This window comes from Hydra vulgaris, chromosome 03 (genome assembly GCF_038396675.1).
Source record: "Hydra vulgaris chromosome 03, alternate assembly HydraT2T_AEP".
Classification (NCBI taxonomy): domain Eukaryota; kingdom Metazoa; phylum Cnidaria; class Hydrozoa; order Anthoathecata; family Hydridae; genus Hydra; species Hydra vulgaris.
Window position 1 is genome coordinate 32,502,501 of NC_088922.1, and position 13,868 is coordinate 32,516,368.

Consider the following 13,868-nt stretch of genomic DNA (forward strand, 5'->3'; position numbering starts at 1 on the left):
AACATACAATAGTAAACTAATAATAGAATTTTTGATTGACAACTTTTAACAACTGAGAATTAAGAAGTTTGAGATTCAAATCCTATTCCTCTGGAAGTACTATGTTTATCCTGCATTTCCACAAAGCTGCCTTGTTAAACAAGGTTCATGTTTCAGAATTCAGGGTTAGAAGAGTTTCAAATAAAATTGAAAAAAAAAATAGTCTTCTCACCTGTAGTGTCCCTTCTGCAATAGTGTTTCACTGAAGTTCTGTTTCGGTATCGACTTTGGCCAAAATTTTAATTTGAACTGATATTGAAGTTTTGGTTAAGGTACTTTTTATAAATTTAGTAAAAAGTAAAATTTCAGTTAAAAAATATACAGAAAACCAAAAAATTTGTAAGATTTTAAATTTTTATCTAATTTAGAAAAATAATTATTTTTAAGAATTTTCACAAGATTTTTTGAGAATTTTCAAAATAATTATGAGTATTTTCACAAAATACCTCAAAAAAATCTTGTCTTTCAGAGAAAATCTGCCAGTTGTTAACTTTCGCTATCAACTTATATTGCCAACAAATCTCAATTTATACACGTGTAATCAATTTTAACATAATACAATTATGGAAAAATGATAAATGTAAAATTGCATTTTTAAATAAGTTTTTTTGATGAAATTAATTTTGACTAGCTGAAATGTCGGTATCAGTAAAATATTTGCTGAAATGTCAGTTTCGGTTTCAGCACCAAATTAGAGTATCCAAAATATCGGTTTGTTTTGGTTTCGGCTTTTTTTCTGTTTTGGTCGATCACTCTGGAACCTGGAAATGAATTTGATAATAATAAACTTTTAAAGATAAACTTTTAAATTTTTGTTCATTTATTTTCATCTGTTTTATGATTTGATTTTTACCTAATTTTGTTGCTAAAAATAACAGTCATTTTAAAAATAAGAAAACAAAAAAAGAAAACAAAAAATGCTTCTGTATACGACAACCATTTTTAATTATTGCATGCTATTAGTTTTCTACATAAAATGGCATGTGATTTACACACACACCCAGTTTTTTAAAACCATGTGATTTACACACACACCCAGTTTTTCAAAACTATGTCTAGTAATCAAATGGAACAATCAAAGGGTTTTTATGCTATAAAATCCAAAATTTAATATATATCAAAATTTAAAAAATTGAATATATTTTTTATCTAATTTATGTTTCTTTCCTTAAAATAGTTTAATGAGCCATAATTAACTTTAATAATTTAGAAATAGTATCTTATTATAGTATCAAGAAATTGATTAAAAATTAAACAAATTAAAGAAATAAGATTAGCTGTTTTCAGAATTTAGTTTTTTTACATTTTATTATATTAAGAGGCACAATTTGCAACCTGTCTGCCACAATTTGTCACCCATTTTTAAATATTATTAAAATAATGATTATTTATATATTAAAGTTTATATATTAAATATTTATACATTATATATATTATTATATATTTATATATTAATATTATATTATATATTTATATATTAATATTATATTTATATATTAATATTATACATTTATATATTAAAAAAGTGATATTTTTAGTCCAAGAAAATAAAAAATGATTATGTTTGGTTTGGAATATGCGTTAAAGGTCTCATAATTCTGGAGGTAAGAAGACCAGATTTTTTAATCGGTAATATTATGTTTGCATTATTTGCTGCAAGTTAAAATAGATTCATTAGATATTATAAAATCATTTTCATGAATTGTTTATTTTTAAGCCAAAAGGAAATTTACGAGCTGCTGTTCACAAGCAATCTTGGAATTTTATAAAGGAGTTCAATTTTGAAGTAAAAAGTTGTTGTTTAACTTATAATGTGACAAATAAAGTTTATAAATGATAAATGTATAAGTTATGATAAATTTCATTATTTTAATAAACAATGAAGTATTAATGCTTTTTTTTAAACAAAGTAAAAAAATAATTCCATTAATTAAAATAAGAGATGTATTTTATATTTTGTCTTTTAAGAATAAAAAATTTGTAGTTAAACCGAAAGACCAAGATGCAAATCCTAAAATGGTTTTTTACTGTAATAATTATAGAAGGTTATTTTTAATTTTTTGTAAATTTTTTATTTTTTGAACTTTTTTCTGAACGACATTAATAGCTGTTAATTTTTTAAAATATTTTTGTTGTTAATTTTGTGTTATATTTTTGTTATTTTATGTTTTCTATTTAATATGTTCTATAAATAGAACATAAAATGAGTAACAAATTTGTTATTCATTTATGATGTTATTATTATTTCATTTATTATTGTTTCATTAGTTATTCATTTATGATGTTATTATAATTTTGTTATTTCATTATTTTCATTATATTATTTCAGTAATTTTTGTTCATTTTTATTAATCTTTAGGGCAAAGTATCTTTTTCGAATATGTCAATCATTTCATCGGTTTCATGCTTTTAATCAAAGAACTGGTCTAGGTAATTGTTTCGAAAGTAGCTGGTTATATAATGTTAATTTAAAGTTAAAATATTACTTTATGTTTTATCTTTTATGCATATTAGATATACAAACTTCTTGCAGTATTCTTTCCAATGATAATTCTGTTAAAGATGTTTGTAAAAGTTCTAAAGACTTGCTTGGTTTTGTTGATTCACAAAGAAAGGAAGTTTTTTCCAAACAAATTAAAGTTGACAATGTGTACTGCAGAAGTTTGGATGAAGGTTAAATTATCCACATTTATTTTAAATATTTGTTAGATGTTTTTACTCACAATTTTAACTATATAAATGGGCTATGTTTTACAATTTAAAAAAAATAAAAACACAGCCAAATTTTCTTTGTAAATGGGCTCCATTTCAAAAGTAGTATACTTTTTTAGATTTGTTATTACTTGTTATCATTATTTAATTGTGTGGTGGTAATAGTGGTATGATGAATGCTTCGAATTTGAGAAGTTTGATCCCTGTTAATTTATTATTAACTTATTGTGATACAATAAAGTTTGGATGAGTAAAAAGTTGTTCAAATAAATATTTTTATTTTATCATATATTTAAAAAAACTATAAAAGAGACATTATTGTTTTTTTGTTTATTAGCAAAATTGCTATTTAATAAAACTTTAAAAAAAATCAATTAGTGTGTAATTAAAAACTAATAAAAAGTTAATTAAATAAAACACAAGAAGAAAAAAAACACCATAATAAATGGTTTTCTCCTAATTGCTCCCCTGATTAAAGATCTGTTAATTGCTTCCTGAACATCTTGTTTTCTCCATAAGCTTGCTTCATATGGTGTATCTGGGAAAGTTTTTGAGATAATCAAATTGTTTCTTTCTAACTGCTTTATTAAACGCATTCTTGAAGGCCAACACTCTTATTTATTTCTATTCTTGGTCCTATTTTGTTTTTTATCTACATTAATGATCTTCCTGGCAACCTTACATCTAAAGTAGCTCTTTTTTGCTAATGACTCAACTTTATACTTCTGTCTTGACAAAAAGTCATAGCTCTTTTCTCAAGAATCTGATTTCACTTCTGTAAAAGATTAGGGCTCACAGTGGCTTGTAAATTGTAACCCCAACAAAACTCAGTTATTTACTGCAAACAACTATTGCAGTGCTGTCGACATTCGTAAATCAATGAATATCAACCCTCTCACTGAGTCCTCTTCTTTATTTCTTCTTGGATTATGGTTTACTACTGACTTTTCATGGAAACCATATATACAATTGATTTCTAAATTAGCATCTGCTAAGGTTGCTTTTCTTTATTGTGCTCACCATTTTCTCTCTCTCCTGATACATTCTTTACCTCTACAAATCTCATATTTGTCTCTGTATGGAATAGTGTTGTCATATTTGGGCTGGTTCTTCTAATGATGCTCTTTCTTTTCTAGACAAGGTCCAAAAACGCATTGCAAACGTGGTTGGACCCGCTCTATCTGTTAAGTTTGATCCTCTTTCCCATCATCGAAAAGTTGCATCTTTTTCTCTTTACTACAAATACCTAAAAATTGTATAGTGTTAAACCTTTTTTAGATATGTTATTATCAAACATTAAAATATCTCTTCTTGAAAGAGAAAATGAATCTAAGTGGATCTCAACAAGTGAAAAGTTTGACTCCATGAAGCTCAAATACGCTGGAATAGGTTTTTTTGATGAAGACTTTAGGAGTGTATACAGTGAACGTTCCATAGATGGCATGTTTTTTTATTGTTGTTTTTTACTTTACTTTTAATAAAAATAATACTTTATTAAGATATTATATTTACTTTTTATCAAAATAATACTTTTATAATATACTTATATAAAAACTTATATAATAAAATAATAGAAATTACAAAAATTTTGTATTAATAACTTAACAGTAAAAATGATAACATAAAATATAACTATAATATGTTGATACTTTTAAATACAACTTTTAAATAACAATAAAAGTTCTTTTGTTATAGTGCACAGTCCTAAAGTGAAAGGACAACCTCCAGTTCAATTACCCATTTCAACTCAATCAACATATCATTCCTCTGAAAAAAAGCTTCAAAAAAATCACAATGAAGGTTATGTTTCATCAATGGAAGGTATATTTTCTGAATTTTCTGAATCTGCATGTGTTTCAGAAAGTTGCGAAAACTTTGAAAGAATTTCTACTGGTGGCTGTAATAGCTTGAAAAGAACATCTGGTTTTAATGATTTAAACAAAATTGATATATCTGATAAAAGCAACAATGAAAATGCTAAAAGCCAACTTGTATCAGAAAATCTACATAAAAAAGAGTTTAATGTTCACCATGAAGGTTTAACAAAAGATACCATAGAAGAAGTTGAGGTTGAAATAGAGAAAGTGAAAAAACAATCGTTTGGTATTAGTGTTGTAGTAAGTTTTTTTTTTTTTTTTAATTGTAAATTTAGTAACTTTCAATGCTACAAAAAATAATTTTTTATTAAAACAATGAATTATAAATTTTGAATCTTTAATTGTATACAATGGAATAAATAGAACTTATATTGTTTGTTTGTTAAATCTTAAATGTTGCAAGTAGATCTTAAAGATTACAAATAGAAATCCAGTTAACTTTTTTTATCTATATATTTTCAATGTTTTTTCTATACCAAGTAAACTATTCTTTTCAATTTAAGAAATGTATACCTACTGATTATTACTACTGGTTACAATGAATAATAGAAAATTTAGGCTAAGATGAAGCCAGGATTTTTTGTTATTTGAAAGGCCATTTACTGTCATGCAGTGATTGTCCTTTTTTTTTTTTTTTTACTTTTATATTGGTATCAAATGATATTTTTACTTTTATACAAAGAATTAAATAAATCCAAAACCAAAATTGTGTTCCACCCTCAAAAAGATTGGGCAAAGCATAATTACAACCTAGTTTACAAACTGTGGGACAATGTTGCCACAAAGACAAGTGATAAGAATCTTCAGTATTTTGGAAATATTTTTCTTAAAAGAGTGAATTTTTGGAGACAGCATATTTGTTTCCATTTTTCTACATTTTTTTTTTTAAGAGACATTAAATAAGAACATATTCATGTTGTTTAACCTCCTAAGAGTCATTTTTTCTTACTTTTTTTTTGGGCAACCGTTTATTCTTTGTTTTTACAGTTAGCTTTAAATGCAATTATAAAGTCTATTTTATATTTTTTTCATATTTCATATAAAGTTTGAATAATTTTAACTTTTAACTAACGATGGTTCTGATGTTTCAAGTGTTTTAAAAAGTTGTTTATCTGACTGTTTACTTGTTGAAGTGATAAAAACAATAAAAATTAAGAAACTCATTGAACTTTTTTTTATAAGTAATTTTGTAAATCAATAATGCAACTATATTTTTTAATTTCTTAACAAGTTTTTGCATTTTATAGCTACCATCCGTTTACAAACAAAATTTTAAAAATCTTTTGTAAAAACTTATAGTTTATGGTTTGCAAAAAACTTTAAAACTCAAAAACTAAAAATAGTTTAGCTTTTAAAGAGTTGTGAAAGTTTCATCCAAAATTAAGAATAAAATCTCGTTAAGAAAAAAATACCTTTTTGAGACTCTGTAAAGCAATACATAGTAAATAAAATTTATTCATGATGGTCAAAATGGCTAAAATATACCAATAGTTTTTTTTTTTAGTTTTGATCTTATATTATAATTTCCTAATGTTTACATGGTGTTTTTAACTAGGGAGGCATTGATTCCACTCTACCATTGGGTGGAATATTTGTTAAATCTTTATTATTTGGCAGCCCAGCTCAATTAACTGGAAAGATCAGAGAAGGAGATCGCATTCTTAGTGTCAACGGTACTTCACTGGAAAATATGACTCATCTTGAGGTATGTTGTTAAAATATTTTTCTCAGAATTAGTTGTTAATCTTAAATGTGTTTTCTCTGTGATAACTTAATTCTTGCAGTGGCTAGTGTATATTTTATTTATATATACTTTATATATATTATATTATATATAATATATATATATATATATATATATATATATATATATATATATATATATATATATATATATATATATATATATATATATATATATATATATTAGTATATATATTTATATATATATATATTTAAATACATATATTTATAAGTATAAAGTATAATATTGGTAAGTAATTCATTGTGAACCACAGTAACCATCAGGTTTGAAATCTCCCCACATCAGATTGAATTTTATATATACTTAGTTGCATATAGAATAATAAATAATTGATTACTTAAAACTTCTAGTTAAGTGAAAAAATGAATGAAAATAAAAAATAAAATTAATTTTTTTTAGTTATATAAATTATCTGCCATTTTCAATAAAATGATTTTAATTTGTCGGCGGTTTTTGTTTTTAAACAATCTCTGGTGCACAACAACTTAAAGTGTGATTAAATGGAAGTCAGCAATATATGTGCTGTTTGTTTTAAAAACTTTGGTAAAAAGTCATCAAAGCTTCATAAAATAACCAAAGCTATTGAGGAAAAAATAAAAACTTTTATTTGGGATAGTTATGATCAGAGTTTAACCATCCTAATGTTATTTGTAGCAACTGTTATAAAAACCTTTATTGTTTAGCAAAAAAATGATTCAAAATACCTTAATAAGTGGCTTAACGAAATTTCTCAGGTTGGTTATTAATCTGAATAAGAAATTATATTTATGACTAAGCGTCATAAATATAATTTGTTTTGTTTTTATTAATTTTGTAAAAAGAAAGAACTGTGTCTCAATGAACCTTCATAAATTTGAAAGAAAAGTTATTTAGGCAGCTTATTTTAGCATTTAAAATGCTATCTATATATACTATTTATATTACTAGTTTTTGATACAAATAGAATAATGGATTTAAGTATTCTTTTTTAATTTACAAGGTCATTGAAATTCAAAAAAAAATATTTCTTAATTCTGAATTAAGAAATATTTTTTTGTTAAGATGAACCATCAAGTTATCAGAAGAACTTCAGATATTTTAGAAATATCAAAAGATAACAAAACTATTACTTCTGAGTTAAATAAAGATAAAAATGAAAGGATGTGTTTAAAATGTTGTGGAATTGTTAAGCCAGCAACTATTCACCTTTCACGCTGTAAAAAATTTAGTTAATGCAGCATATGCATTAATATCATGGGAAACCATTGGCTCGGACTATGGACATAAAAAGTGATCGTGCAAGTTTAAATCAAGTGTCTTTTGGAACAATGATGGAGCTTGTAAAATGTTTAGAATTATCCCAGTGTAAAACCAAAAAAACGTGTTCTATATTTAGAAAGAATCTTGGGTTTCAAAGTAGTATTGAAGGAAATATATTTAAAAAATTAGAAACTTTAAAAGCTGAAATGAATGAATATTTTATGTAAAGAAAAATAATTTTTTGAAGTTTGTAATATAGTAAATAATCAATGGTTTATATAAATGATATTGATGAGTTTGTACATGTTATAATCACTGAAAGAAATACTGACCCTTATTCTACAATTATAAGAGTTGCTGTGCATTCTGGTCATGGTTTTTTAAAAGTCACAATAATTGTTTTTAATCCGCATTATAAAACTAGCAACCAACCTGACTTTGATGATCCTGGAGTGAAGTTTTATTGTTGCTATTGTACAAGGAATATCTGAACACAATGGAAATCTTAGGAAATTAGTTGATCCCCTTAATCTTCAAAATATTAAGTATTCTGTTGTATTGGGTTTAAAGTGTGCAAACTCGATGTTTGGCATTACAAGCCATGCTGGAAAATATAGTTGTTTTTGGTGTGAAGGAGAGAGTCTTTTGGATTGTGGATTAAAACGAAATCTTGGTTCTCTTGATTATCGATACAGTAAATACGTAGAAGCTGGAAAACCAAAATCAAAGATGGCTGATTATAAAAATGTCATTAATTCAAGAGTTTTATATCTTGAAGAAGATCCGGACACAATTATAGAAAATTTAGTTCCAGTACCTGAGTTGCATATATTAATTGGAATAGTTACAATTTTTGGAAAGCTTTTATCAAAACTATGGCCTGGCTTTGAACAATGGTTAAACTCAAATCACAGTGTTGAAGTAATCAAAAATTATATATATATATACACATATACTTTTTTCAAAAGTTTCGCAAAACAACTAAAGTGAACCTACAAAAATAAAACTACAAATGGAAGTTTAAATTCAACTTATGATATGAAAAATAAATAATTTTTAAACATACTTTTAAAAAAACTTTTTATTTCTTTTTTTCAACATACTAAAGCTTTAAAGTACTCCATTTGACATACTAGTGACTACTTTTTTTTTGACTACTTTTTTTAACATACTGGAATATTAGAGGATGTATGGGAGTTGTCTAGAATAACAAAAAAACTTGAAACTCAAAAGCAGAAACATAAGATTTTAATAAAAAGATTTATAAAAGTTTAACCTTTAATCATTTAACTTTTAGTAATTAAGTTATTTTATATATTACAGTGTGCAATAAACTGCGCATGGTAAACAAAGATGTTTGAAAAATCAAAAGCTATAAGTTTTTTATTGAGACAATATCTGAATACATTACTATTTTCAGCCTTATAATTTATTTATTTGTTTAAACTTACTAAAATAAAATGTGAATATCAAACTAAAATCATTTACTTCTTTTTAGTTACTCTTTAGTTTACTTTTTTTACTATTTTTTTCTTTTTAGGTCAGTTTACTTCTTTTACTTCTTTTGAGGTTTACTTAACTGCATGTGCAAGAAGAATATGCAGTAAACTACATACTATCAACATTGACTCTATTTCAGCTGTCATGCCATTGTATTTTTTTAAATCAAATTATTATTAACTAATGGACTTAAAAACCAGGGATGCAGAGTCCAAAAAAATATTCCGGATTTAAAAATCACAAAAAGATTACTTCTTCCAAGTTTTTGGTATCCAGAAGCTCTAAAAATATAAAAAAGTTTTTTAGCTTTTAAGAGGAAAAATTTATACTTTTAGGTAAGAGGAACAACCATTTTTTGAACCCAGAGTTTTTTTTGGCAGATCATAAGTCAATAAACATATTTAGAGCTTTTGACACTACAGACCTGAAGAAATAGAGATATAAAGCCTTTTGGGACTCCACATTTCTGCTCAGAACTTATAATAAATTCAAACTTTCTTAAAATATGGCATTTTTTTAAATTTAATGCAATACATTACTTTATGACATGACTTTTAAGACACATGTTTATTAATTTTAAATGTTTAAAAAAAAGCTGAAAAAAGTTGTTTTTATTTACAGAATATACTATAGTACAATCAAATGAACTTTGCAGAAATATATAACGATACCAGATGAAATATATAACAATGCATAATGAAATAATATAGCGATGCATGATGAAATATGTAATGGTGGCTGATGAAATATATAATGATTAGCTGATCAGACCTGTAAAAATACGGGTCTTTGCAAGTCTATTCCACACCAATCTTTTTTATACGTGTTTATTATTGATTTATATATATCCTAGCTTGTTGGACCAGTAAAATATAGGTTAAACCATTTCTATATTCAAACCTACCATTTCTAAACTTATCTATTCCACACCAATCATTTCTATACTTATTCCTTATTTACTTCAATATTTTTTAATTAACAGTTGAAAAGCAGTTAATTTAAAAAAACGGCTTTTTGAGGGGAAAAAAATTAACATACATAACATACATAAAAACATACGTAACATATGTAACATACGTAACATATGTAACATATGTAACATACGTAAAAAATTAACATACATAAAATTAACTCCTTCTCTGCATACGTAGAGCTTATAAGAGGTTTATAAAATGGTTTGTTTTCTCTGACATAATTCCGATAGCTCAGTAATTTAGTGCCTTGACAGCGGTGTCATTTTGCAAGGGTTCAAATCTGGCTTTTAACACAATACATTTTAAATTTTTTTCAATCTGTTCATTTATATTAATACAAAAAAAAAGACTCTTAATTGTTTAAATAAAGTTTTAAAGTTTTTGGTAGCGACAGGGTTTTTTTTTTTTTTTTTGTTTTGCCTCCACAGCAGCACCTTCTGGAGTAACAAAACAGGTGTATTAATTTTTTTCTTTATTAAGTTTCAGAGTTTATTAGGACTAATTACCTGAGCACATTTAATAACCTAAGTATCTCTAATCTGACATAAGCACATAATGTTTCTACCATTTGATGTTTTTAGTAATTTTAAGCTTTATTAAAAAATTTTAAGCTTTATATAAAATTCTTCTTGACATTTGTTATAGTATTATTATCTTTATATGAGCTATATATATCTATAGAACTTCAAAAACATTTTATTTTGTATCTAAAAAAATTAAAAAAGAAATTATAATAATGGTCAAATGGTAGGGTTTGAACCAGGGTGATGCATTTCAGAAACTCTGCAAGCTAACCACTTTGGTCACTAAGGCATATTGTCTGTTGAAGTTTTGACACTTTTTAATATACAAAAAACTTAACAAAATGACAAATAAGCTTTATTAAAAATTCTCTTCCTTCTGTTAGTTATAATATATGATATTTTTAAATATGTTTTGTATATAATATCTATAGAACTTCAAAAGCATTTTATTTTGTATTTTTAAAAATTGAAAAAGATTTAAATAATAAAAAAAGGTGGAAATGGTGATTTTAAACCATGGGGTTTTGTATCAGAAACCCTGCGACCTACCCACTTTGGTCATTTAGATGAATTGTACTATACACGTTTTAATAGTGTTTAATAAACAAACTTTATAAAACGGCAAATAAATGCTATAAATCAATAATTATAAATGCTAAATAATAAATAGTATCAATAATAATAAATCGTTTTTTACTAATAGTTATTTTATTATTTTTATTATTATTATTTTTTTATTATTTTTTAATAATAATAATAAAATTTTTTTTAATTATTTTGTAATAATTATTATTTTTTCATAATAAATTATAATTAAAAAATAATCAATAATAATAAAAGCTAAATAACAAATAATATCAACAATAATAAATCACTTTTTACTAATAGTTATTTTATTTATTTTTTTTTATTATTTTTTATTATTTTTTAATAATAATAATAAAATATTTTTTTATTATTTTGTAATAATAATTATTTTTTCATAATAAATTATAATTAAAAAATAATCAATAATAATAAATGCTAAATAACAAATAATAAATGCTATAAATCAAAATTTAGGAGATATTGTCGCACTTTTTAAGTAAAAGTTACACTATAAAACTTGATATATGTTTTATCATTACATAGTTTGAAGTTTACATAAGTTAGATATTTGCATACACTTTTGTTTACATTTTCTTATAAAATAAGTGCTGCAGCTTTTTCTTGCCATTACCTCAGTTGCAATCGCTGCTGTGAGTACTGTTTTAGTAACTCACAAATGTCCATTTATATGTTGCTCTATATATAATATGATATATAATGATTTTTAAAAATTGAAGCTTATTTAAAATTTTCTACTAACATTTTAAAGAATAGAATTTAAAAGTTATGCTTCTAGCGTAAATAAAAAAACAATTTTCTAAGACATTAAAAAGTCAAATTAATTTTCCGCACAGCGGACTTGTTTACCAAGTTTTGTATTTTGGAGTTAAAGAGTTGAGAGAGGGTTGTAACCACATTAAAGCAGCCTCCTGGACTGTAATGACTCTTTTGGCCTTGGAAAGGTGAATAATATTTAAAAAGATAATAATAAAAGAAAGACTATTGAATAAAGGTTGTGCATGAAACTGATGGAATCAATTAGGGAACAATTCTTTTGTTGCTATCAAGCAAAAGAAGAACACTTTAAATATTAGATTTGTACTTTTTTTTTCTTTTTTTTTATATAAATATATATATATATAATTTTTATATATATATATATATATATATATATATATATATATATATATATATATATTATATATATATATAAAAATATATATAATATATATATTTTTTTAATATATATAACTTCAACTTGACTAAATTTAATTTTGTGACTATGTTGTTAATTTTTTGATCACTTTTTAACTGTTTTATATTAACAATATTAATTGCACTAATAACATCAAGTTGTAACCACAATAAAGTAGCCTCCTGGACTGTAGTGACCCTCTCAAATTTTTGATTATGTTATTAATTAATTTTAACTATTTTATATTAATGATATTATTATTACTTTTTTTAATTTTGTTCAAAAAAAATCATTTATCTATAATTTAATTTATTTAATGTGCATAGCTGTATTTAAAATTTTCTTTATCAATAATTTTTATAGGCAGTCGAAATATTAAAACATGCACCTGAACGAACTACTATAGTGGTTGATCGTGGTATTGCCCTATCTCTAGATCATATATCTGAGTCAGTAAACTCAGTAAAATCTGTTTTAAAAAAAGATTATGTTTTCAAAGTGGATGTTGAAAAAGGTGACAATGGTTTAGGGCTTAGCTTGGTTGGCGGAAGAAACAGTGAACCTGTTTTTAATGGTAAAAATATTGCAGCAGTCATATTAGAAGCAAATTTGTCAGCAAATTAACTTTGATTTGAGTTCTTAATTTTATTTTTAGTTTTCCTATAAAATTAGTATGGTAAAGTACAATATTTTAATAAACTAGTAAAATTATATAGGTAGTGGTATAGTGGTAGAGTCATTGTTTTGTAAGCAAAAAGTTCCAGGTTCTATCACCTCCACTTCCCTGGTAGTACTGAGCTCAACCTGTTTCTTAGCTCAACAGCCTTGTTTGCCAAGATTTATGTTTTGAAGTTAAAAAGTGAGCGTTTTGGCTTTGGAAAGGCAAATATCAGGAAAAAATAATTTGTTAAAAGATTGTTGAATTTCCATTTGGAAAATGTAGTTAAAATGTGAATTTTAAATAAAGCAAATATCCTTAATAAGAAACCATAATTATTTTTGTTTAAACATGTTTAAGTTTATTAAAGTTTTTTTTTGTGTGAACAAAATACAAAATTTTGCGAACATAATTCAAAATTGTTTTTGATTGAAATTGCGCAGAAAAATCTATTTTTATACTTTGTGTTGCAAAATAAAAACACTGAACTTGGTTTTTAATTTTGTTGACAGGAATGTTGATGATTAAAAAAATGCATCCTCAACATCCTATTGAAATGAGCAGGATGTTTCAAATTGGAGATGTTATACTCGCTGTTAATAATGAAATTGTCGATGGTATGACTCTTCAAGAAGCATTATCTGTCATTAGAAATGCTCCAAAAAAGGTTCAAATTGTTGCCAAGAGACTTCCTGAAAATGAAATCCCCAATGTTCTTCTTGATCATAATAAACTTATTTCTTCAAAAACAGAACATATTAGAGAAAATGAGATTTTTCGTAAGTGAAATATTTATC

At 24.6% G+C, this 13,868-nt stretch overlaps 1 protein-coding gene across 1 annotated transcript in view; it reads left to right on the forward strand.

Annotated features, from left to right (window-relative positions):
- LOC101238484 (tyrosine-protein phosphatase non-receptor type 13) overlaps positions 1–13,868 on the forward strand; it is a 176,954-nt gene that overhangs the window by 112,842 nt on the left and 50,244 nt on the right. The window contains exons 18-27 of the mRNA XM_065792946.1: positions 1,578–1,643; positions 1,757–1,825; positions 2,008–2,084; positions 2,399–2,469; positions 2,554–2,712; positions 4,030–4,191; positions 4,447–4,868; positions 6,184–6,333; positions 12,777–12,987; positions 13,584–13,850. Of these exons, the coding sequence (XP_065649018.1) occupies positions 1,578–1,643; positions 1,757–1,825; positions 2,008–2,084; positions 2,399–2,469; positions 2,554–2,712; positions 4,030–4,191; positions 4,447–4,868; positions 6,184–6,333; positions 12,777–12,987; positions 13,584–13,850 (1,654 nt within the window). The remainder of the gene's footprint in view (positions 1–1,577; positions 1,644–1,756; positions 1,826–2,007; positions 2,085–2,398; positions 2,470–2,553; positions 2,713–4,029; positions 4,192–4,446; positions 4,869–6,183; positions 6,334–12,776; positions 12,988–13,583; positions 13,851–13,868) is intronic.